A 24,674-nucleotide genomic window follows, 5' to 3' on the forward strand; every position below is an offset into this window, starting at 1 on the left:
GTGGATCCCAGACAGGACCGAAGCGGGCACGGGGATAGGGCGAGGGCGGGTGATCCGAAGTCACCCTGGACTTGAGCCGGGGGGAGCGGGCGGACCGCGCGGGGTAGGGATCTCAGCTGTGGGCAGTCGGAGGACACCAGGGAGAATCCAGGTGTGGGCAGGTCCACTCTCCAGCGTCCACCCACCTGTCCAGTAAGGAGAGGGCACCTGGTGGAAGGAGCCTAGAGAAACCCATCTGGTTGGTGTGGTGCTAGTTTCTATTCTCGACCCCCACCTGTTTAGTCTGGGGGGGGGGGGAATCTCTGGGAACTCAGTTAATCGGCTAACGAGTTAATAAGGTGAGTCACACTCCTTACAAATCTGGGATTCAAAGTCATCACCTGACTCCTGCTCTAGACCCTGATGATTCTGCCCTGCTGGATCCCATTTGAATAAAGGCATGCCCCCAAAATACTAAGGGTTGGGCTCCAGACCACCGGAATAAAGCTAATATGGCAATAAAGTGAGTCACGCCACTTTTTTTTTCTCAGTGCATATAAAATTATATTTATACTGTAGTCTGTTAACTGTGCAATAGCATTATGCCTCAAAAATATATATATCTCTTTTTTTTTTTTTTTTTTTTTTTGAGATGGAGTCTCACTCTGTCGCCCAGGCTGGAGTGCAGTGGCGTGATCTCAGCTCACTGCAACCTCTGCTTCCCAGGTTCAAGCAATTCTCCTGCCTCAGCCTCATTAGTAGCTGGAATTACAGGCACGCACCACCACATTCAGCTAAGTTTTGTATTTTTAGTAGAGGTGGGGTTTCACCATGTTGGCCAGGCTGGTCTTGAACTCCTGACCTCAAGTGATCCTCGCACCTCGGGTTCCCAAAGTGCTGTGGTTACAGACATGAGCCACAGCACCCAGTCCAATGCACATTCCTTAATTTATTTATTTATTTTTATTTTATTTTATTTTATTTTGAGATGGAGTTTCGCTCGTTACCCGGGCTGGAGTGCAATGGCACGATCTCGGCTCATCGCAACCTCCGCCTCCTGGGCTCAGGCAATTCTCCTGCCTCAGCCTCCTGAGTAGCTGGGATTACAGGCACGCGCCACCATGCCCAGCTAATTTTTTTTTTTTTTTTTTTTTTTTTTTTTTTTTTTTTTTTTTTAGTAGAGACGGGGTTTCACTATGTTGACCAGGATGGTCTCGATCTCTTGACCTCGTGATCCACCCACCTCGACCTCCCAAAGTGCTGGGATTACAGGCTTGAGCCACCGCGCCCGGCCGCACATTCCTTAATTTAAAACTACTCATTGCTGGCTGGGCGCTGTGGCTCACGCCTATAATCCCAGCACTTTGGGAGGCTGAGGCAGGTGGATCACGATGTCAAGAGATCGAGACCATCCTGGTCAACATGGTGAAACCCCGTCTCTACTAAAAAATACAAAAATTAGCTGGGCATGGTGGTGCACGCCTGTAGTCCCAGCTACTAGGGAGGCTGAGGCAGGAGAATTGCTTGAGCCCAGGAGACCGAGGTTGCGGTGAGCCGAGATCGCGCCATTGCACTCCAGCCTGGGTAACAAGAGCGAAACTCCATCTCAAAATAATAATAATAATAATAATAAGACTTGAAAATCAAAATTACTCCTTAATCCACAGGCTGAAGAATGGGTACTGTATTAGCAAGCACGCAATCAACATTAATCTCCTTGTACATCTCCAGGTGTGACTATTCCTTTCACTTCAACACCTAGAGACCCTTGTAGGGTTATTAATTAACTCTCATTTCAATATTGTTGTGTCTCAGGGAATAGGGAGGTCCTCAGAGAGGGAGAGAGTCGGGGGGACGGCTGGTCGGTGGAGCAGTCAGAACGCATGCAACGTTTATTGGTTAAGCTTGCCATGTTACATGGGTGCGGTTCATGGCGCCCCAGAACAATTACAATAATATCAAAGATCACGGATCACAGATCACTATAACACATATAATAATGATGACAATGTTTGAAATACTGCAAGAATTACCAAAATGTGATGCGGAGACCCAAAGTGAGCACATGCTTTTGGGAAAATGGTACCAACAGACTTGCTTAAAGCAGTGTTGACACAGATCTTCAATTTCTTTGCTTGGCTTTTCTTAACCTATTGCTGTCACCTATATTTCCCCAAACCTTCCATTTCTTTAAAAATTCCACTACCTGTGAAGTGCAATAAATGGAGGCGTGCCTGTATATTCTCTCCTAATATCCTGTCTCCAGCCTCCGCAGCCCCCTCGGCCCCACCCACCCTGCACTGCTGCCCCTGGTACCTTCCCACGTCTGAGCTCTGTGTTGTCACCCCATGGAAATGCCACCCTTTAGGGAAGTCCCCAACTTATTCAGTCTATAGCGGTCGGAGCACACAGGTGGCTCAGCACAGAGTTAATTGGGTTGGGTCCATCTCCCTCCTACATAGTTAGTGCCCTAGGACGACCTGTGCTCGGCACCCTTCCAAAATCACAGAAACACACACACACGGAGCCCCGCCCGAGCGTGCACAGAAAAGGTTCCCCCACACATGTTTGAAATCAGTCTGGAATCAGAGTTACCTAGCAACTTTCTACCCACCAGTTTATGTACACAGGGCCCTGGAGGCCTTGGGAGCAGTGGGGTGGGAAAGGGAGCCAGGCCTCCTGCTGACCAGGGTCTCCCACGGTAGAACCCGGGAACGAGGCTCCCGTCTCTCCATTCACTTGCTCCGTTAAGCGTTGTTCGTGTTCATGGCCTGCCGGTCCACTCCCTGCTCCTGGCAGGGTACACCAGGCTCTGTCCCCAGCCTTCGGCAGCAACAGCCAGGTGTGGTAGCCTCTGCCACACCATCCTGGCTCCTCACCGGTCCTGGCGTCGAAGTGGGGGTGATGGGGGATGCCGTACTGGAGGCAGGTCATAATGTCCGGGGATGTGGCTGTTCTTGGGTGAGTCATAGTGGCCGGGGGGTAGGCCCGGAGGCAGAGGGGGCTGGGGGCCCACAGAGTCTCGGTCTGGAAAGTACAGCACAGGATGAGAGCGAGGCTCCTCCCACTCCCCTCCCACTCCCACCACTCTCCTCCCCTCTTCAGCCTCTTGAAGGCAAAGAGAAGCAGATGGGTCTCTGGATACATAGCCCAGCTTACCATCAGCTAGTTGTGCGGCTCTGAGCAAGAGGCCCTTAGCACCTCAGCCCGCCACCTCCCAGGATCCCAGGAGACTTCATCCCCTGCCTGGCTCCCTCCTTTTCTGGGTACCAACTCCACCATCCCCCCGCCGATGCTGTACAACCACCACTTCAATCCTGAGCCCTGCGAGGCACATACACACGCTCTTCTCCAGATGAGGACACAGGCTGTGAGAGGCCACCTCACTTCCCCACTGTGCCCAATTTGAGCCCGAGGCTGACCCCGAAGGCCTCACTCTTGACGCCACATTGCGTCTTCTCCTTCTCCTCTCCCTGTTCCTTCTCTTTTTCTGCCTCCCTTGTCCCGTTTCTCTGCTGCTCCTGCCAGTGGAGAGGGAGGGCTCACCATGGATCAGGGGGCTGGGCTGCTCGTAGGTGCCACTGTCTCTCCGTGGCAGGGGCTGCCGATGCCTCTGGCTGTCCCGGAGCTGGAGCTGTCGAGGCTGCCTGGGGGGAGATCCTGAGGGGGGACCTTTCATTTCCATGTAGCTGCTCTCCCGGGGACCCCCTGGCAGGCTGGGCAGGTCCCGGATGGTGGCATAGGGGTTCTCACTGCTCAGGGAAGCCACGCTGGCCCCGAGCCCCTCTTCGGAGATGAGCCCTAAGGATAGAGGAAAGAAGCCAGGCTCCATGGAGGCGCTGGTTCCTTAGCCCCCACTCAGTCGCCTCCCTTGTTGCCCCTGTGCCCATACCTTTATTATAGAATGGGCCTGGGCCATTGCTGTAGCTGTAGCTTCGGTCCAGGAGGCTGCTTCCTGAGGAGGAGACAACTGGCAATCAGCCCTCTGTCGCCTCCCCAGGCTTACACCCGCTCTAGAACTGGGGCCCAGAGCCCCATCTCCAGACACACTCACTCAGACGTGCCAGGCTGCACACATCCACCCTCACCAGAGACCCAGGCCCCCTGCACCTACCCCTGTCCAGAGACCCTGGACCCCGGCACCTACCCCCGTCCAGAGGCCCAGGCACCTACCCCTGTCCAGAGGCCCAGGCCTCCCTGCACCTACCTCTGTCCAGAGACCCAAGCCCCCTGCACCTCCCCCTGTCCAGAGACCCGGGCCCCCGGCACCTACCCCTGTCCAGAGGCCCAGGCCCCCCACACCTACCCCTGTCCAGAGGCCCAGGCCCCCCACACCTACCCCTGTCCAGAGACCCGGGCCCCCGGCACCTACCTCTGTCCAGAGGCCCTGGAGGGTGCTCCCGGCGGTGCTTCCAGTCAGCAGGCAGGGTGGCGTGGTTATCATGCCCGTGGGCCCCACCTGGCCGCTCAGGGGCCTGCAGGCTGGCAAAGAGCTGGCTGGGAACCTGAGAGGGGACAGTGCAGTAGGGAGAGCAGGAGCAAGGACAGGCCTTTCCGGAGAGTCGGGTCTGCGCGCTTCCCTCCACAGTGCACTACTCCCCCAGCACTGACCTTGTTAGGGGGCGGGGGGTTCGGGGAGCACTGCGACAGGGTGTGGTAGCTGGGGTTGGAGTAGTAGTGACTGTAGCTCGGAGGGACATCTGCATGACAGACACAAGTGCAGGGTGAGCTCAGTGATGGGCAGCAGTCCAGGAGAGCTGTTCTGTCCCCGGGGATCAGGACTTTGGCCTTGCTGACCTCCCTTCTTCCCTCCTCCCCACTCCTCAGTTTCCCTTTGGGTCGTGCCCAGCACCCACTCTTGTGTCTATGAGCCAGCCACTCCTCTGTGCTCCAGGCCCCGTGCCAGCTCACCTGGCATGACATAGTCGGAGCCGTCCAGCCGCCCGCTGCTGTAGGCCACTGCCAGGTGATGGTGCTCCTTGCCTTTTTGCCAATGCCGATAGCCAATGAACAGTGCCACCAGGGCTACCACAAGGGATCCCAGCACTGCAATGCCAATCACTGCACCCAGCGAGTTATAGGCCACTGGAGTGGTAGGCATCACAGTAAAGAGCTCCTGGATTCCTGTGTGGGATGGGGCGGTCACTCAGAATGGCATCTTGGCTCCGCTGCATGGGAGAGGTGCCCAAGAGGAAGGCAGGGACCGTATGAGGGACCTAGGTCCCAGTTCCCGGGAGTCAATGGGTAGAAAGGAGGAGGCAAAGAACTCACCAATCCTGCAAGGCGCACCACTGTGCCCGGGGGGACATACACAGGCCCCAGTCTCTGGGTGGCACTTTTCCCCAGGACCACACTGGCATGGCTGGGAGCAGTTAGCACCAAATGTCCACAGAGGGCAACCTGGGGAGACAGCCAAGGAGGCTGGCAGGCATCAGGGGGCCAGGAAACTAGTCTCCTTTCTGGGCGAGGGCTAAGTTGGGGCAGGGTCACGGAGTTCCCCTTCTGTTGGTACCTTGCAAGCAGTGGGGTCCAGTCCAGCCTGGGGGGCAGATACAGCTCCCATCCTGGGGATGGCAGGTCCCACCATGCTGACATTGGCAGGGCTGGGCACAGTTTTCTCCCCAGTGTCCTGCAGGGCATGCTACAGGAGACAAGGGGCCTGTCTGGTGGGGCGGGTACAGCCCCTCCCGGATGAACTCTCAGCCACCAGCATCACTTAAGTCTTTAGCTCAGCTTTGGTCTCCCTGGGGACACCAAAGCTTTGAACAGTATCTGCAACCAATGACTCGCAAATGATTATTTCCAGCCCCATCTCTCCCCCGAGCTCCAGACCCACGTGCCCACCTCCCTACCCCACATCTGCACTTGACTATGTAATAGCCACTTCAAATGAATGCATTCAGTGCCACACAACCAAAGGCTTCCAAGCCACCCCACATGGATTTTTATTTGGTTTTTAACATAAGAGAGAAGTAAACATCTATGCTATGTAAGGCATTATTGTGTGTCTGACACTAGCAATAATCTAACAGTAGTTGTAGCCAGATTCTATGGAAAAACTCTTCGCCAAGATGACTTCCTTTTCTACCCTGCCTGCTGGTAAACTAAAATTTAGCCTTCTTTGTAACAGTCTGTTCCTCTTTCCAAACCCATTTTACTTGGCTCTTTTGCACGAATCTTTTCCATGATCTTCATATACTTTTGTGGGGGAAAGGCTCACAAAATAAAGAAATACATGTATTTATTAGTATATAAATAAAAATAAACTGAAAAATGCAAAAGAAAAAAGGGCCGGGCATAATGGCTCAGGCATGTAAGCCCAGCACTCTGGGAGGCCAAGGCAGGTGGATGACCTAAGGTTAGGAGTTTGAGACCAGCCTGGCCAACAAGATGAAACACTGTCTCTACTAAAACTACAAAAATTAGCCTGGTGTGGTGGTGCATGCCTGTAATCCCAGCTACTAGGGAGGCTGAGGCAGTTCAATTACTTGAACCAGAGGCGGAGGTTGCAGTGGGCTGAGACTCTAGCCTGGGTGACTGCACTCTAGCTTGGGTGATAGAATGAGATTCGGTCTCAAAAAAAAAAGCAAGCAAGCAGGAACGAGTCCCAAGCTAAGCCTATGATTTCCCCTGCTCCCATAAAAATACTGTTCTTCCCAGGCTTCCCATGCAGAAGGGCAGTAAATTGTTTTTTTCCCCTGAGCTGTTCACTGTTGCATCCTTAGCACTGAAAACAGCACCCAGCAGGTAGGCAGTGCCCAGTAAATATTTGCTCAAGGTGGGCCCAAGGATTTTATACCCAGGAACTGTGAGGCAGAGGCCTCCCGACCCCAGCGCCCCCTCAGCATACACACGAGCTCAGACATACAAGCTACCACATACGCTGGGAGCAGTCAGGGCCTGTCCAGCCAGCCAGGCAGTAGCACGTCCCGTTGGAGGGGTGGCAGGAGGAGTGGTTCCCACACTTGCAGGGCACACAGCGTTTGCCATAGCGGCCAGGCTGACAGGCTGGGAGAAAGGGGCACTGGTGACTGGGGGCAGGGGCCAACCTTCAATCTGCCCTTACCCCAGTGTCTCTCTCCCTCCTTCCCACTGCAGTAACTAGCCCGAAGACGGGTCAGAGAGAACCAAGGGGGATGGAGAGGGGAGCGCTCTGGCATCTGACACCACACTGCCCCCTGCTGGTGGCAGGTGGAGGGGGCAGTAGGGAGCCTCACATCTCTGGCAAGAGGGGCCTCGGAATCCGGGTGCACACACACAGTTGCCATTCTCAGGGAGGCAAGTGCCCCCATTCTTGCAGGTGCAGGTGTTGCTACAGTTGACTCCCCATAAGCCCTCAGGGCAGGACAGGTGGCAGCGGGTGCCTGTGGGAAAGACAGCAGTCAGGTGTGCCAGGATGGGCCCCCTTCAGTTCCAGGGGGTTCTTCTGGACACATTTCCTATGGGGTGCATCCCTCAATCCACAGTAGGCCTGGGGCCCCAGAATGCTCACCCATCCAGCCAGCCTCACACTGACAGCGTCCATAAACCGGGTCACAGCCATCAGAGTGGTCACAGTCACAGCGTCTGGCACAACCTTTGCCAAATTGCCCCTTCTTGGAAAAGGAGTGGAGAGCAAATAGGCCAGTCAGCTGGGGGACACCGCACCCTCCCTCCCCCAGGCAGACAGGCTGTGCAGTACTCACCGGGCAGGGCAGCTGGCAGCGGGCCCCATGCCACCCAGGGGTGCAGGTACAGGCTCCAGTTTGGGGGCTGCAGACTCCCTCATGGGCACACTGGCAGCTGGCATTGCAACCGAAGCCCCAGGTTCCAGATGGGCAGGGCACAGAGCAGTTACCACGCTGCCAACCTGGAGGAGGGGCCTGGTAGGTAGGCATGGGGACCCAGCTCCCCTCCTGAGCAAGCACACAGTGGGAGCTGGCTGGGACAGATCCTATTATGCTATGAGGTGTGGTGGCTGGGGGCATTCACAGCACCATACAGGAGAAAAGCCTATGAACTATTCAATGCTGAGCAGAAGGCTAACTGCCTTCCAGTGAGGTACCACCCCATTCTGGGTCTGGGGTGCCTTCTGCAAAATAAAGGGGATGGCAGTAAACCCAAATGCTTACAGGGGTCCCATCAGGTAGCTAAATGAGTTCTACAGAGGATGTACCAGACAACAGGGAGTAGTGGGGACCGAAGGTGGGAGACTTGTTGAACTTAATAGAGAGCTCGCCAAACAGAACACAGCTGTATCAGAATCCAGCCTAAAGGTTGCCCACGTGCCACTCTGGCAGATCTGAGACCCTTCCCAGTGCCGCCATTGTGTTTCTCTATGACTGAGGGTGAGGGATGTTCACCAGGGAGGTGTCTTTTGGCCCCAGCCTTCAAGGACAAATAAGATATTTGTGGTTGAGGAAAGCAAAGTGGATATTCCAGGAAGGAAATCGCCTGGACGCTTTCCCTCCGTCCAGCTGCTGCCCCCTCCACCCTTACCCTGCAGCCACTCCCCTGCCCTTGGCCTGCCCATACTCTTGGACTCTCCCTTCTTCCCTTGCCTGTCCCCCAGTCCCTCAAGTCCTCTCTGGGAAACTCCATCCAGTTACCTTCCTTGCAGACGCACTCGCCGTCGATGGGTGAGCAAGCGATGGCATTTTCACAGGAGCAGCGTGAGGAACAGTTGACACCGTAAGTGTCCGGAGGACAAAGACTAGCACAGTGAGGGCCCTGAAAAAGGGTGAGCAGTGAGAGGGGCGGCCCATTCCTTGGCCTCTCCGCCGGCCTCTCTTCCTCGCAGCGGGGCGCGCCTCACCGTGTAGCCTGGCGCACACTGGCAGAGGCCGCTGGCAGCCTGGCAGACGCCGCCGTGCAGGCAGAGACAGTGCTCCTGGCACCCCGGTCCGTGTGTGTCCTGTGGGCAGCTCTCATTGCAGTGGAGGCCCGCCCAGCCCGGCAGGCAGGAGCACTCCCCGTTCATCGGGTGGCAGCTGGAGGCAGAGGCGGGGGCGCGGCGCGGTCTGAGCTGGGCCAGGGCAGACCGGCTTCCCCGACCCCTCCGCGTAGTGGTATTCGCACATTGCTGGGGCAAGGGGGCCCCTAGGGAGGCTCCGCGCTATTCCGAAAACGGAATTGAGGCAAGTAGTGGTACCCCGAGGCCCCTCCCTTTCCCCTTCTGTGACACCTGTCCCCCTTGGTTATGCCCCTGGCGCTGTGGCGACCTCGGCCCGAAGACCTCCCCATTGGCCTCCTGATCCATTGACCGCGTGTCCCGCGGCCCACCTGAGGCTGTGCTCCGGGTCGCAGGTGCAGGAGGCCTGGCAGCTGAGACCGTAGAAGCCGTCGGGGCAGAGGCGCTCGGTGCAGCGGTCCCCGGTGAAGCCGTGTTCGCACAGACACGCGCCGTTGGCGGGGAAGCAGCGGGCGTCCGGGCCGCAGTCGCACGTCTCAGCACAGTCCCGCCCGAAGCGCCCCACCGGGCACTCCTCCCGGCACCTGGGCACCCAGCCGAGTGAGCCTGGCGGCACCCCACCTCCTTCCGCCCGCCTCCTGCCTTCGCCATGCCACTCACCTATCCCCAGTGTAACCCGGAGCGCAGCGGCACTGCCCGGTGAATCGGTCGCAGAGGCCGCCGTTGTGACAGCGGCATTTCTGGGAGCAATTGGGTCCGTGAAAGCCCTCTGGGCAGGGCAGGGAGCAGATGGTACCCTGTGGGGATGAGAGGTCAACAGGGCCAGGCACCCAGCCTCCTCCCCAAGGCCACAGGACCCCTGACAGCCCCATACCCACAGAGCTCACCCCTCACTCACACCCTCCTTGGAGCCCTACTTAGCATCACCCACAGAATACACCCCACACCCCATGCCCACAGGCCCCACCCTCCATACCATCCAGCCAGGGGGGCAGCTGCAGGAGCCCTTCGGGGCCTGGAAGACACCTCCATTTTGGCAAGGATGGGTGCTGGGGCAGGAGAAGCCAGCAGTGCCCTGGGGGCAGGACACGTCACAGCTGCAGGACAGAGCAGGTGAGGTCAGCCTGCGAACAAGCAATATCCGCTTCCCCTCTTGCCTCCGAGGGCTGTCCCCCCGACCCCCACCTCAGGACTTAGTGATTCACACTTCCTCTTCCCTGCTGGGGACTATCAGTCAGAAAGCAAAGGGTTCCAGGACTGGAAATGGCAGGGACACCCTAGCACAGCAGGTGGAGGTAAGCAAGAGCCAGAGTGGCATGGCCTGTGTGCCTCCTGGGCGCCCGCCTCCTCACCTGCTCTCGAGAACACCTGTGCCACTCCACGAGGGCCGCCGCGAGGCCCCATCCTGATTTCCACCCAGGTGCACCTGCTCCCTCCTGGGACTCTCCAGCTCCCCCTACACCCTGCCTTGCGACAGCGTTCTCTGGGTCCTTGTCCCAGCCTCCCTTTACAGCATGCCTCCACACGTGCTGCTTGATGTTATCTTCACAGCCACCTTCCATGTAGACAATACTCTTCCCGTTTTACAGACAGCAAACAAGCTCACGAAGCGTCAATGACTTGCTCATTCCACTAGTGAGGTGGGATAGGATCCCCTGGGACCGCGATCCTGGCCTCCACACCCTCCCCACTCTTGGGGCCCTGTCTGAGCCACCTCATTTCCCCGTGTATGTGTGTGTGCCCCTGTGTCTGCGACCTCGTTAATGTGTCATTCCCCCTGTTACACACCTGGGCCCAGTTCTCTCTGCGGGGCAGAAGCAGGCTCCAGTCTGGGGATCGCAGGGTGCCCCATGGCACTGGCAGCGGAACTGGCAGGCAGGGCCATAGTACCCGGGGGTACAGGGCTGAAGGCAGTTTGGGGGCTGCAGACCAGAAAGGCAAGCACACACCCCACTCTTGGGGTCACAGGGGCTGCTGCCGCAGGTGCAGGGCTTGTCACACTGTGGCCCCCACATTCCTGGGGCACACTCTATGGGATAAGGAGGCAGAAAGGGGGTCACCAGGGGTCTAGCCCATCCCCGGCCTCTAGTTAGCCCCCACCTCTGTCTCCCAGCCCCCACACCCCACTGTGTCTTCCATATCTCCAGAAAAGGCAGCTGGCAACAAGGGGCTCTCAAAGATAATTGCCCTGGAGTCCTAAGCTCCTGTGCCCTGGTAGGGATGGTGTGCCTGAGGGTCCTGTGGCCCTGAAGGCACAAGAGGCCACTCCCCGGGGTCAGTAGCCACTCACCACTTGAACAGTCGTCACCCCGCCAGCCTGGTACACATTGGCACTGATTGGGTGCCACACAACGGCCATGGACACACTCCTGGGCACAGAGCGCTGGGACAGAGATGGGTATCAGTGAGAAGATGTGTCCACCCCTGTCCCTACCCAGCTTTTATCTTGCAAAGCCTAACCCCACCTTCTTCCAACACCAGGGACCAGAAGTTCTCCAAGCCCCAAAGCTGCCTCTAAGATAAAGAAAGACTGGGGCCGGGCGTGGTAGCTCAAGCCTGTAATCCCAGCACTTTGGGAGGCCGAGGCGGGCGGATCACAAGGTCAAGAGATGGAGACCATCCTGGTCAACATGGTGAAACCCCGTCCCTACTAAAAATGCAAAAAAATTAGCTGGGCATGGTGGCGCGTGCCTGTAATCCCAGCTACTCAGGAGGCTGAGGCAGGAGAATTGCCTGAACCCAGGAGGCAGAGGTTGCGGTGAGCCGAGATCGCGCCATTGCACTCCAGCCTGGGTAACAAGAGCGAAACTCCGTCTCAAAAAAAAAAAAAAAAAAAAAAAAGACTGAGGGGCAGCAACTCAGTGGGGAACTTAGCAAGATGCCAGGGTCTGTGGGTTCCGGTTCCTTTTTGTGAATTTGTCTGAGCCCTTGTTGGGAAAAGGCTTTGGGGGAGATCCGCAGAAGGGGGCTGGACATGGACGCTGCCCAGAGAGAGGGCGGGTGAGGGCCAGGATGGGTCAGGCTGGAGAGCTGTGTTCCCAGGGCCTAGTGATGGGCAGTGGTTGAGGGAAGTGGGAGGAGGAGGAAGGCAGGCTCCGGTCATTACAGGGTGCTGGGAGGGGGTGCAGTGGGCAGGAGAGGCTGGATGGTGACAAGTCAGAGACCAATAGCAATAGAGAGTCAGGGACAGGAAGAGACAGAGGCAGACCCAGACACCAAGTCCTCAGACACACAGTGACAGAGAGACAGAGACAGACCAGAGACAGAAGGAGAGCTGTAGGGCAGAGACAAGGCTGAGGGGCCTGCAGAGGGGGAGCGGACACCCGGGTGGCTGGAGAGAGGGGTGTGAAGTGCTGATGGAGAGGGAAGTGCTGATCCTGATCGTGGGGACAAGGCCAAGGAGCGAGGAGGAAGGGGAGAAAATCCAAAAGGGCAGAGGAGTAACCCCACCTTCATGGGGGCCAGGAGGGACTCAGAAGAGTGGGCTAAGCTCCCCACCATTCCACTGCCCCACCCCCCAGCCCCATAGTGGACTCACGGACACAGAAGCCACTGCTCTCGTAGAATCCGTGACAGCACTGTAGGCGCTGGCGGTGATCCGTTTTCACCACCTGGCGGTACACGGTCCGGTACACAACCCTAAGGAGACCAGGAAGGCGGCCCTCAGCGCTCCGGCTGTCTGCCCTCGAGGGGTGGTGCGGAGAGTGGCACCACCTAACCACTCTGGGCTCGGGGAGCATAGAAAGCGCATTTCCTGGCTGGGCGCGGTGGCTCATGCCTGCAATCCCAGCACTTTGCGGGGCCGAGGCAGGTAGATCACCAGATCAGGAGTTTGAGACCAGCCTGGCCAAGATGGTGAAACCCTGTCTCACTAAAAATACAAAAAGTAGCCACGGGCGGTGGCAGGTGCCTGTGATCCCAGCTCCTTGGGAGGCTGAGGCAGGAGAATTGCTCGAACAGGGGAGGTGGAGGTTTCGGTGAGTCGAGATCGTGCCACTGCAGTCTAGCCTGGGCGACAGAGCAAGACTCTGCCTTTAAAAAAAAGAAAGAAAAGGCATTCCCTGTTTGAGGTTGCAGTGAGCTACCATCTCGCCACTGCACTCCAACCTGGGTAACAGAGTGAGACCCTGTCTACTAAAAAAAGAAAAAGCATTTCCTTCTTACGCCCCTCACACAGGCACATACTGTAACATGCATGCGCACCCTAAACACACACACACACACACACACACACACACACACACACACGAACCCCACACAGTCCACGCGGAATGAGTCCTGAGAAGCCAGGAGTTCCTCAGAGTTTCTGAGAAGCGAACAGGGACAGAGGGCCAGGGACCAGGCCGAGGCAGCAACTCAGGCAGCCCACCCACCCATGGAGGATGATGAGCACTCACGTGGGCTGGGGGCAAGTATGGGCGCCCTCCCAGGGGCGCTCGCAGGGCTCCGAGGGGAGCAGACTGAAGGGGCGGGAGTGGGACTCCTTGGTGGTGGTGGTGAAGCTGCAAGACAGGGAACAGGGTGAGGGCGGAGGGCAGGGAGAGGCCTGAGCCACACAGCGGGAAACGGCCACAGTGGGGAATCCACAGCCCAACAATGGGGCTGGCTCCCCAACAGGACCCCCATCCTGTCCCCCTCTCTCAAGTCTGGAGTGCTTCTCCCAGAGTTGGAAGCTTCCTGGGATTCCCTCCATCAGAGCCCCCTTCCCACTCGATTGGACCAGGGACTTCCATTTTTCTCTCCCCACACTACCCACCCTGCATGAGAAAGGTAGGTAAGTGAGAACCGAATCTGGGCACAGCTGGCGGAGGTGGGCTGGGGCATTTCCGGCTATATTCTGCCCTGGGTCTTTTGTCCCTGCCCTGCTCCCTTTGCTCCCCCTGGGCCAGCCCCTCTGCTTGCTCCACCATGAATGGCTCCCACTCTGCGCTCTGTTCCGAAGCTGGCCTCCCAAAAGGGCTAAGGGATGGGGACAGAGAAAGGATGGGTCAGAGACAGGACAGAGACTGAGACAATGTCAGAGACGGCGCTGCCGTCAGCGGCAACCCATAAAGAGGAGTAGAGAGCAGAAACAGAGAAACAGGCGGGAGGGGAGAGGCTGGAGAAAAGGAAGGAGGTGAAGGAGGGGACACCCATGGGGACAGTAGGGACAACCAGGAGCTAGGGCTTGGTGCCCTCAAGGCGCAGCAGGGGCCCTCTCACCTTTCCCAGAAGCTGCAGGTGTTGGGATCACTGGGGTTGAGAGTTCCAGCCAGCCTCAGGCCCAGGGCCAGGAGAAGGAGAGGGCGCAGAGGCAGTGACATCGCAGAGGCCTGCCCCAGGGCCGGCACAGAGCGGGCAGGGGCGCTGCAGCGGGTAGCCTGGAGGACCTGTCTGCAGAGATCTGAGCCGTGGGCCTGCAGAAGAGACCAGACTGCAGCCCCGTGTCCTGTGGCCCCCTTGCCCTGGGCTCCAGCTGTCCACCTCACTCCTGGAGCGCAGTCACTTCCATGCCTCCGGTCTTTGCTCCTGAATTACTTCGACACCCTCACATTTCATTCAGCTAGAGTTCTCATCGTTCAAGGTCTAAACCAGGTGCCACCCCTTCTCTCCTCTCCTTCCTGACCCTCAGTGGCAGACAACCCCACTGATTGCTGCTGGGGGTCCCAGAACCATTCACCCCACCCCACTGTTCCAGTGCCTGCTCCCTGGCCATGACCTCCAGAGGCAGGGACCCAGTGCCTTTCACCTCGGAATCCCCAGCCCCCAGCCCAGGCCCTTCCCAGGGCACTCTGATATTTGTACCAAGGTGTGAGACCGGAAGCAGTGAGGGGAAGTGATGGGGGGTGCAGCCCTGGGCTCAGTCAGAGGAAGAACTTTCCAAGTCGGAGCAGCTCAGGAGCGGAGTTGGCTGCCTCAGGTGGTGAGCTCCCCATCACTGGATGTATGCAGGCAGAAGCCAAAACCAGCCTGATGCAATACTGTCAGGGGTTTCCTGTTCTATGTGGGGGGAATGGGACTGGGTCCAGGTGACCTCCCAACCAGTGGTGTGCTGGAGGCAGTTCACTCGGGCATCTCCTCCTAGCAACCTGTTCAATGATGTCACGTAAGTAGCTTGGAATCAGGCATGGGGGGTTATTGACACCAGAGAAACTAGCAAACACTACAACCCAAGGCCAGCCCCCCTCCCGCAGTCAGTAGTGACACCTTAGCCAGCACACTACACCCAGCTCTAGGGGCCATCACCAGCCTGGTGACCTTGCATTTAAGGAAAAGCTCCCGCCTCCCTCACACCCTGTAGGCCATTTGGAAATGGGGTCCTCTCCATCCACCACCCCGGCTCCCAGGACTTCATAGAACTCTGCTCCCGCAGCTCCTGAGCTCAGGAGAGGCTGAGCTCCCGCAGCGCCCGCCCCCGCGGCCGGCTTCAGCTTCTATGTTCCGTGTTCCCAAAACTCGCTCTGGCTCCCTGCTCTACACTCCCCGAGGCGCCCACATCTGCTTATAATTTTTCTGAGAAGAGAGAAAGGTCGTGGTTGCTGGCCCCTTACCCCCCTGAGTATCTCTGGAATGCTGGCCCCACCCCACACCCCACACCCACACACTCCCAGGGCTCCCACAGCCCCTCTCAGCCCCATGGAAGGCAGCCCCTCCTTCCCTCCAGGTCTAGGCTGCTAACTTAACCCCATCTCAACGCCAGGCTCCTCCTCCGTCTTTAACCTGCCAGCAGCCTTTCATCCAGGATGCTGGTGGCCCGCCCCTCCTCCCAGTGCCGGCCAGCCCTCCAGTGCTGCCCCGCCACCACACCCCATCGCACCCCTCCGCTGAATCGCAGCCTCTAGCCTCCTCTGTGCTCCCTCCCAGCCATCCTCAGTCCCCAAGTAACTCACCAGGTGGGACCTGCCCACAGCTCAGCCCTGGGGCCTGGGGGCCAGGGAATGTCCTGGGGGGATCCCAGCGTTCGGGATATGAAGGCTGAAAACAGGAAACAGAGCCTGGCTAGGATGACGGACAGCGGGCAGCACAGGGGGTGGCTCCGTCCTCCCACCATCCTGAACGCAGTAGTAGCGCAGGAAAGGGCCGTGCCCAGAAGCCTCTTTCTGTCTGCCTGTCTCCAGAGCGGACACTGTGGCCCCCTCTGCAGGGGAGAGGCCAGGGTCAGGAGTGCCCTAGAGACACTCCCCAGAGTGTCCCGGTGCTCCACTCACGTCACCCATACACGCCCCCACTCCTGGAGTCATCCCTTCTCCCAGCCCCTCCCACCCTGCCCTGCTCCAGCCATCTTCCCAGGTCCGGTGCCCACTCCAGGGCTCGCTCTGCCTGGCCCCAGCGAACCTCCTCCCCACCTCTCCCTCCACATGGTTGGCAGCCAAGGCCGTGGGCAGGACCCTGAGCCCTCCCTCCATCCATCTCTGCCTCGTCTCTGTCCACACTCCCCTCTTCCCGGACCCTCAGCTCTGGCCCTGGCCTGGGGCCCCTGTGCTCGGACTGGACCGCAGCTCAGTCCGTCTGAAGCCAGGCTCATCACCCTTGTGTCTGGGTGAGCCTCATCTCCTGAGCCACACAGGGACTCCCCAGGCATCCGCCTGCCTGGGACCTGTTCCCAGAGCTGACGGCGGGGTGGCACGGATGACCCCTGCTGCAGGAAGGACTCGGGTTAAGGCCCAAGGAGGTGCCGTGTAGCTTGAGCAGTTGTGGGGACTGGAAAAGGTCCTTCCCCCATTCCTGTCACCCCAACCACCCAGGTGCTGTCCCTGTCACCTCCTCCCAGACAACTTCTAGGGGACACGGTTCACCTGGGGGGCTTCGAGATGGACTGGAGGAGGAGGAGGAGCAGGAGGAGGGGCTGGCTCTAATCCGCTCCCCCTCTGGCTGGCTGGGAGCTTAGCTGGCTAGATTCTGTTTTCCCAAAGGTCCCCGGGGTAGGGCCGGAGTGTGGAGGAGGCATCAGCTGGTCAGCCCAGGGGCTGGAAGCCAGGGTGGGGTCAGGGGAGACCAATGGGTGGCCCAGGGAGGGGACAGATCAGGTGGGCGTCCTGGCTGGAAGAGGAAGGGTTTGGCCTGACCATTCTTTGCCCCTGAGAAGGGAACACAGGCCAGACCAGGAACCCAGAGCCTCCAGGCTTGTTCCCATCTGAGCCTTTGTCCCTGAGAGGCTGGGGTACCTGAGCCGGCCCATGCTCCCCAAACCCCTTCCAGCCGCAGCAGCACTGTGCCCCACCACTGCACATACCCCTCAAGCGGGTGAAATCAGACCGCTCCTGGGCCCCTGATCTGCCCTGGGGACCCACAGTGCACTCACTTCGGGGGGACCCTGGAGCACCTCCCCAGCAGGCTTGCTTCTTCTCATACAGAGCTCCCTCCTGTTCCCCTGCTCAACCTTCACCCTCTAAGTCTCTGGTTCAAGGACTCAAACACCTTCCCTGCCAAGAATCATAATGTGACCGCACGTATCATTCACTGAGCTGAAACAGGCAGGGTGCTGAGAAACGTACATGTATCATCACATTCAAAGTTTACATTCACCCCTTGTGGTAGGTGTTATGGTCCACTTCAGAGATGAGGAAGCAGGCACAGAGAGGGTAAGAACCCTTCCCAGGACCACACAGCCAGGAGCATCAGAGCTGGGATCCAAATCCAGGCTGCTGGCAGAAGCCTCCCCATAATTCCATTCTTTCCCGAGCCCAGATGGGAAGCCCAGGGGCTCCACATCTTCCTTTTAAAAGCCTCCTTATGGGGGTGGGGGAGCTGGCAGGGGGTTGGACAGGAGAAGGGGACGGGGGTGTGGGCTGCCACAAAAACATGATCAGAAGCGTGGGAACCAAGATGTGTTTACAGTCAAAAATGAGCTGACACTTCTCTCTCTTCCACCTCGAGACGTGAACCGGCTGGGCTTCTGGCCAGGCCCTGAGATCCCAGCCCTCTCTGCCTCCAAGCCCACACAGAAGACCAGATCACCCTCCCTGGGCTTCCCCAAACGCCAGCTCAGCTGGTTCCCTCTGGTAGGGAGCCCCCTACCCTCGCTGTGCCCCAGCCCCTCCTAGGAGGAAGGAATTGAGTGTAGGCTCTGGGGGAGCAGGGGTGGGGGTGGGGTTCCTGGTGGACAAGAGGATCCATTTCTATAGAAAGCAGAGAGTAAGAGTGACGGAAGTGAGACAGCAGAAGGGACCTCCCCACGGCTCCTTCCAGCTTCTCTGGGAAGTCATGAAGCGTAGATAACCCCTGAGCTCTGCACCCCCAACCCCTGCCCAAGTTCAAGCCTGGGTGTGAATCCCAGCTTGCAGTTCCCTCACCTATAAAACGGGGATGAGATGGGTACCTCCTTTGTAGGGCGTCTGTGCAGACTAAAAGAGTTGATCCAGATAAAGCGGTTAGAGCCCGTGCCTATATGCTAAATTAACATTAGCTGTCTCCATGACAGTGTCCTCAGTCCCATTCCTCCTCCTGCACCCAACGTGGCCCTCCTTCCCCCTCCCCCTGACGCCTTTGGGTATTAATTCCAGGAAAAACTTTCTTGTTTTCTCTGAAGAACCCCCAGGATGATCCGGGAATGGGAATGGGGCCGCAAATGCTGACAGAGAGAAAGGAAGTGCGGGCGGGAGGGGGCCAGGCTCCCCCGAGAACCTGATCCCCCAAAACGATGGGCTGCCCGCCAGGTGCATCTTCAAGCCAGATGCGCTTGACAAGGCAGAATGCCTGAATTCTGCCTCCCCCAGCCCTGGGCCTGAGCACCAATGCTAGCTCCTAGCTCGGTTCCACTGTCCGCTCTTCTCCATCTCCCTCTTTCTCTCACCACTTCCCATCCTGAAGGACAAAGCTTCTAGTCCTATCTCTGTTCCTTGCAAGCTGTGTGAACTCAGTTATAATATATCACTCGAGTCCTCTGATCCTCCATCTCCTCATCTGTAAAATGGGAGAATATCACTCCCCGCCACCTCTCAGGGTTCTGCCAGGGTTGGTACTGCTGGTTCCAGTGACCATTCTGGAACAGAACCTCAGACCAGAACCTGCTTGGTGGATGCGTGTTGATGCAAAAACAGAATCCTCGAAGCTCCAGGGTTTCTGCCTCTTCCTTTTTGACGTTTGTCTTGTTCTTCGTCAGACATTTTGCTATCTGCCTTTCGGGCCTCCCTCATCAGCTTCTTGGTCTCTGTCTTCCTGCCTCTCTCCTTTCTATACTAAGGCTGACATGCACAGTTGCACAGTATATTCGCTGCACAGCAGCACCATTTTCGAGGGTAGAGTGGAAGCCGAACTCCAGCCACGATCCACCTACTAAAGCCATGCATCTTAGTAAAATCAGGTGCTACGGTCGTCTTGCCCTGTATCTCACTTGCCTGTCTGTCTGTCCTGTCTTTCTGTCTGTCTCCCTGTCTCTGGGTCTGTTTCTCTGTGGCCTTTTCTAATCTATCTTTGCCATGGAGATAGGATCACTTAGTCCTTCCCACCCAGCAGTGAGATCCCAGTCTCCCCTCCCTCCCCACACAGGGAGCTCTCCCAGCGGCCTGCTGCGCTCCGTGTGGGCTACCCAGAACACCCATGTACGCGCCTGCACACTGAGCACAGAGCACCGCCTAGATCCAGGCTGGCCGGGCCCTCGGCACGCCAGGCATGTCTGCCGGATGGAGGAACAGGAAGCGTGCGTGTGTGCGCCAGAGTGCGCCAGAGGCTGGGCGGGAAGGGGCAGGGGTGAGGGGCCGGACTTGTGTTCTCTGTGGCTCAGGAAACAGAGCTAGAGGGTCCTAGGTCTGACCTGTTTACTCATCAGGAAATGGGACGGCTGCAGGGATCCTGATTCACACATCTGTCGCGCACACACACCTCCCGGAGGCTGTCGCCAGGGCCAGTCCCAACCCTTGCCACCACCCTGGAAAGTGCTGGTGATTGTCATCCCCACTTCATGGGCGGCACGGTGGAGGGTCTCTGGTAAAATGCCTTGCCAAGCCCCGTCTGGCTGCAGAGGCAAGAGCAGGATTCGAATCTGCTTCAAAGGACAAAGCAGGGTGGGGAGGTAACCCCTGGGGTGACACAGGCTAGGGAGCAGCGCCCCCTCAGACCAGCCTGAGATTACCTTCAGACAGTGCTCTGGCCGCTGCCCCCTCTCCCACCCTCTAGCTCCCTACACCCTAGGAAGAACACCCAGGGGCCCGTCCCCCACAGTGGGCCCAGCCTCATTGCCTCTGCCCCGGTGCTCCCATCACATTGGACAGCCACTGACCCACATGCCTCTCACATACCACCAGCACCGCTCAGGCCACCCCTGAAACGCCCAGATCCTACCCAGCCCCCGAGACCAGCCTCTTCCAGGAAGCCCTCTGTGGCTCCAGCCGCACGCACTCCTCCCTGCTCTCCAGGCCTTCCTGCAGACTCTCTGCACAGTCACCATAGACCCTCACGGGCTCAGGGAGGCCAGGGTTGCTCTTCTCCTCCGAATGGCCTGAGGCCGGCTCCCAGCGGGACTTGCATCTGTCCCAGAGGCTCCACACCTCCCCAAACCCCAGCCAAAGTCCTGGCACCAGTGGACCTCTGGAGGCAAGCGGAACTCACCAGGCCAACCCAGGGCTTCACAGCATACCCCAAGTCTGCCGGACTGATCAGGCTGACAGATGCCGTATCTGTGATTGCTAGCCTGTGAGTCTGGTTTCCACACCGGGTTGGACTCTCTCAAATCTCATTCCTCTCCATGGCTCTGTGAGCGGGCCTGGGTGCCCCCTGGCTGTTTCCCACCCTATAAGTCATTATGTTTTTATTAAAGTCAGCCTGCCTCACCGGACTGGAGCTCCCCAGGGACAGGGTATGTCTCTGCCTTCCTCACCACTATAACCCCACCAGGACCCACACCCTGGGCGCTGGGCACCCAACAGACAGTAACTAAACGTTCGTGTGGAGCAGCTGGACTGATGCACCCTGAAGTCCTTTCTGACTCCAGTTAGCCTTGACTTTCCGGGAATGGGAGAGAGGGAGAGACGCTGAGAGGCCGTGGCTTCTCCCCATACCCTGCACAGCAGAAATGGGCCCTAGTCCCGGGGCCCTCAAAACCCAGTGAAGTGCGTGTTTGCTGAGATGATGGAAGGCGGAAGGCAGAAAGAACTTTTCTTTTTTTTTTTTTTTTGAGACGGAGTTTCGCTCTTGTTACCCAGGCTGGAGTGCAATGGCGCGATCTCGGCTCACCACAACCTCCGCCTCCTGGGTTCAGGCAATTCTCCTGCCTCAGCCTCCTCAGTAGCTGGGATTATAGGCACGCGCCACCATGCCCAGCTAATTTTTTGTATTTTTAGTAGAGACGGGGTTTCACCATGTTGACCAGGATGGTCTCGATCTCTCGACCTTGTGATCCACCCGCCTCGGCCTCCCAAAGTGCTGGGATTACAGGCTTGAGCCACCGCGCCCGGCCCAGAAAGAACTTTTCAATGTTACAAAGCAAAAGGCGCAGCTCCAGACTTGCCCTCCTGACCCCCAGCAGGAATTCCTCGGGGCCGGCCTCCAAGTTCCTATGGCATGAGTGCATGGAGCGCCAGGCTCTGAGTCACCTGGAGGTGTGGTGGCATGCCCGCGGCGCCTGAGCCCTCATCCGGTGCCTCCCCACCCAGGGGCAACACCCCCTCACTGTCCACTGCACACATCTCCCGTTACCCAGAGGGACTGGGCCCCAGGTGCCACTCCATGGGGCTAGGATGGAGGGCAAAAGTGGGAGGGCATGAGCACCCACCGGCAGTGAATGGGCCACGCCCCAGGACTCACCACGCGCTGTTTCTCCCAGGACGCTGGTCTTGCTGCACGTGGGTGCTGTAATACTAATTACCGCGCCTTGTTAAATGTGTGCTGTGGGCTGCTAGATCCTTTTGGTTCTCCCAGCATGCCTATAAAGTAAACGCTATTATGCCTCCCATTTTATGGATGAAGAAATATCCCAGAAAGGTTCAGTGATTTGTCCCAGGCCACACAGGTGACTGAAGCCAGAGCAGGGGTTTGAGCCGGCTGTATCTAACAGCAAAGCCTGTGCTGCTTTCTTTTCTTTTGTTTTGAGACAGAGCTTCGCTGTGTACCCAGGCTGGAACACAGTGGCCTGGTTACGGCTCACGGCAGCCTCAACCTCTGGGCTCAAGTGATCCTCCTACCTCAGCCTCCTGAGCAGTGGACCACAGGTGGGCACCAACACCCCTGGCTAATTAAAAAGACACTGTAGAGATGCAATCTCACTGTGTTGACCAGGCTGGTCTTGAACTCCTGGCCTTCAGATTTCCTCACACCTTGGCTTCCCAAAGTGCCAGGATTACAGGCGTGAGCCACCTCGCCTGGCATTTCCTGTGTGCCGCTTTCTAACCCCATGGTTTCTTCGGTCTTCTGGCTTTCGCCCTCTCCCTCTGTCTCCACCTCCTTTTGTTCTGTCTCTAGGTCTCTTCTGTTTTTCTAGGCCTGCTTTTCCTCCTCCGGGCGTTTCGCTGTAATGAGTCTGCTTCTGCGGTGTCTCTTCATCTGTCAGCCTGCTTCCATGTTTATGTCTGTCTCTATCTCTGTCTTTGTGTTTCTCTCTCTCTTTCCCTGTCTTTTCTGCCCCTTCCTTCTGGCTTCTCCCCTGCAGGTTAGGTGACAGGAGCCAACATCCTCCCTAGAGCTAGGATGGCCCCCTCAGCGTCCCCCAAGAGTCCTGGGAGGCCTCTTTCTCAAGGCTGCCTAGGCTCCTCGGCGGAGAGGCTTGGGGAGCAGAGCGTGCTGGGTCCAGGGAGGCACACAGCGGCCCCACGACTTCTATCTCTCTCCAGGTTTCCGACTGGTGGATGGGGCTGCCTGGAGCGTGAGTTTCCTCCTCTGGGAGAGTCTGATAGGGGAGGTTGAGGGGGAACAGAGGGTGGAGAAACAGCTGCCAACCCTCAGCTTCACCCTCCAGTGGAGAGAGGAAGGCAGACAGGTGAGCCTGGCCAACCCAGCTCCTAGAGATGGCCCCACCTGCACTGGGGCACATGGTGGATGGATCTTCAGAGGCCTCAAGAGTGGGAAAGGCCACAGCAGGGAGGAGACAGAGGGAACAGGTGGGCTGCGCCCACACCCTGGCTCACGAGCACACACAACAGGTCCTATACCATGAACTGGGTTTGAGGGGGTTCAGAGACTAGCTCCCCCGTCTCCAACCATCCCCCTAGCACAAGGCCAGCTTAGGCCAGAGTTGAGAGCTGACACTCAGCCCAATGCTGCATGAGCTGAGGCCTGGCTGAGCCTGGGAATCTCAGGCCAGCACAAGCTGTTCCTGTCCCAGGGGACGAGGGTCACTGTCCAGCCCCGGGAGAGGCCACTCATAACAGGCCAGAAGAGGGGAGTGGAGAGCAGCTACGGGAGCTAGAGATGGGGGCAGGAGTGAAGGGTGGCCTTGCTGGGGCCTGGGCTCCTGGACCCCCGACACACCCACCTGGCCCTTAGCACAACCTCAGATCATCAGCCTGCCAAGCTTTCTGAGGATCCCGATGCCCAGGGATTCATGCCGGGACCTGAGGCCAAATCCCCAGTCCTGATAACTGGTAAAGATATGAGAGCCAGCGACCTGCAATCCCGGATCCCTCCCCTGCATCCTCCCTCACACATTCCTCCCCGGTGGGCAGGGAGGTGACACTGACGGTCAACACTGACGTCGGATAATAAGCACTGTCCTCAGCGTTTACTATCTGTGTATCCAGTGAACACAGGCGTCAAAGCAGGAGACATGCTTTTGCTCACTTCAGCCTCACCACTCATGAGGTAGGCCCTATATTATTCTCCTTTAGAAAATGAGAAACTGAGGCACAGAGGGCAGCTCTCTTGGCCAAGGCCGGGCAGACAGTAAGCTGCAGGGTGGAGGCTGGCACTTCAGCAGTCTTGGCTCCAGTGTGGGTGCTCTCGTGGCTACACTTCCCTTGAGCCAAGGACAGTACCCCAGTGCCGGCCAAGGACAGCACCCAGTCTTCTCTCCCCAGCCCTGGCTGCCGCCGACTCACACAGTCTGCGGACCAGGCGCTCAGGGAACAACCTCGCTAGTATTTCATCTCATTTACACGTTCATTACCGAAGGGAACCCCCAATCCATCCTCTCTGGCCCCCTCCACTGCCCCCGCCCCCTCCTTCACGTCTCTGTCCATCAGTCCCTCTTTTCTACACTCCTGGCTCTGGGGTCTCAGACTCCAGTCAAGGAGGGAGACCTCAGGCCCTATGCCCTTTCCCTGGGGCAGGGTGGTCTTCAGGGCCCTCCACTGCTGGGGGCGCGCAGTCAGGCGCAGTCACTCACCTGCCTTGGGGCCCCGTCTCTCCTGCGGCCTGGGGTGGGGGGCCGCCGGGGTCAGCGGGGAGGAGGGCTGGACGGTTGAGGACGGAGCGAGGGTCCCTGCGTCGAGCCCCAGCCTGACTGCGGGAGCGGCGTGGAGGCGGGACGCTGCTGATCACAGGGCGGAGAGGGGCGCGGAGCGGCGGGGGGGCAGGAAGGGGGTGGGAACTCGGGCGCTCGCCAAGGCAGGAAGTTTTGACAAGGAAACGGGAGCCGGGGGAGGGGAGATCCAGGCGCCCTGGAGGGAAAACTGTTCAGGGTGGGACCACCGAAACCGACTCTGAGCAGCCTGGGCCAGGAGCAGAGGGGGATGAGGAGGGGAGGTCAGCGCAGGGTCTCAGGGCCCGAGTACCCCCCTAGCTTCCCTTCGCTGTGCGGCCTGGGTTACCTAACCTCTGGTGCCTCGGCTTTCCTATCTGCAAAGTGGGGTTGTGGAGAGGAATCAAGATCACCGACGTCGGGCATTGTCCAGTGCTGCCCAGCAACCATCATCTTATTAAGACCCCGCCCGGGCACCGCATACCACTGGTCTCGGAG

General features: G+C 58.2%; 1 protein-coding gene across 9 annotated transcripts; it reads right to left on the reverse strand.

The window, feature by feature from the left end:
* Window positions 1-1,841: 1,841 nt before the first annotated feature.
* PEAR1 (platelet endothelial aggregation receptor 1) lies at window positions 1,842-24,247 on the reverse strand. Of its 9 annotated transcripts, none has more exons than XM_074390207.1 (25): window positions 24,102-24,247; window positions 21,590-21,708; window positions 19,602-20,576; window positions 14,072-15,823; window positions 13,267-13,371; window positions 12,408-12,508; window positions 11,160-11,252; window positions 10,658-10,898; window positions 9,846-9,966; window positions 9,530-9,666; window positions 9,241-9,453; window positions 8,774-8,948; window positions 8,568-8,688; window positions 7,665-7,828; window positions 7,472-7,574; window positions 7,197-7,343; window positions 6,862-6,987; window positions 5,492-5,620; window positions 5,251-5,379; window positions 4,891-5,103; window positions 4,591-4,679; window positions 4,352-4,484; window positions 3,872-3,934; window positions 3,526-3,780; window positions 1,842-3,006 (listed from the first exon to the last, which is right to left on the reverse strand). In XM_074390207.1, the coding sequence occupies exons 4-25, from the start codon at window positions 14,170-14,172 to the stop codon at window positions 2,855-2,857; spliced, it is 3,111 nt and encodes a 1,036-aa protein (XP_074246308.1). In that variant the 5' UTR covers window positions 14,173-15,823; window positions 19,602-20,576; window positions 21,590-21,708; window positions 24,102-24,247; the 3' UTR covers window positions 1,842-2,854. The 9 variants fall into 9 exon arrangements, with proteins under 9 accessions (XP_074246308.1, XP_074246311.1, XP_074246309.1 ...); XM_074390210.1 differs by having other exon boundaries at window positions 19,602-19,829; window positions 20,396-21,708; XM_074390208.1 differs by having other exon boundaries at window positions 14,072-14,265; window positions 15,739-15,823; window positions 19,602-21,708.
* Between the last annotated feature and the right edge of the window lie 427 nt (window positions 24,248-24,674).

Source organism: Saimiri boliviensis, chromosome 19 (assembly GCF_048565385.1).
Source record: "Saimiri boliviensis isolate mSaiBol1 chromosome 19, mSaiBol1.pri, whole genome shotgun sequence".
NCBI classification, from domain to species: Eukaryota; Metazoa; Chordata; class Mammalia; order Primates; family Cebidae; genus Saimiri; species Saimiri boliviensis.

Excerpts from the sequence above, each read along its gene's own strand:
- PEAR1 (XM_074390212.1), bottom strand. The coding sequence starts at position 14,172 with ATGTCACTGCCTCTGCGCCCTCTCCTTCTCCTGGCCCTGGGCCTGAGG. Across the intron at positions 7,344-7,471 it reads GTGTGAGGCTGGCTGGATGG|GCACCCGCTGCCACCTGTCC; the intron begins GTGAGCATTCTG and ends TCTTTCCCACAG. Across the intron at positions 3,935-4,351 it reads TCCAGGGCCTCTGGACAGAG|GAAGCAGCCTCCTGGACCGA; the intron begins GTAGGTGCCGGG and ends TCTCCTCCTCAG.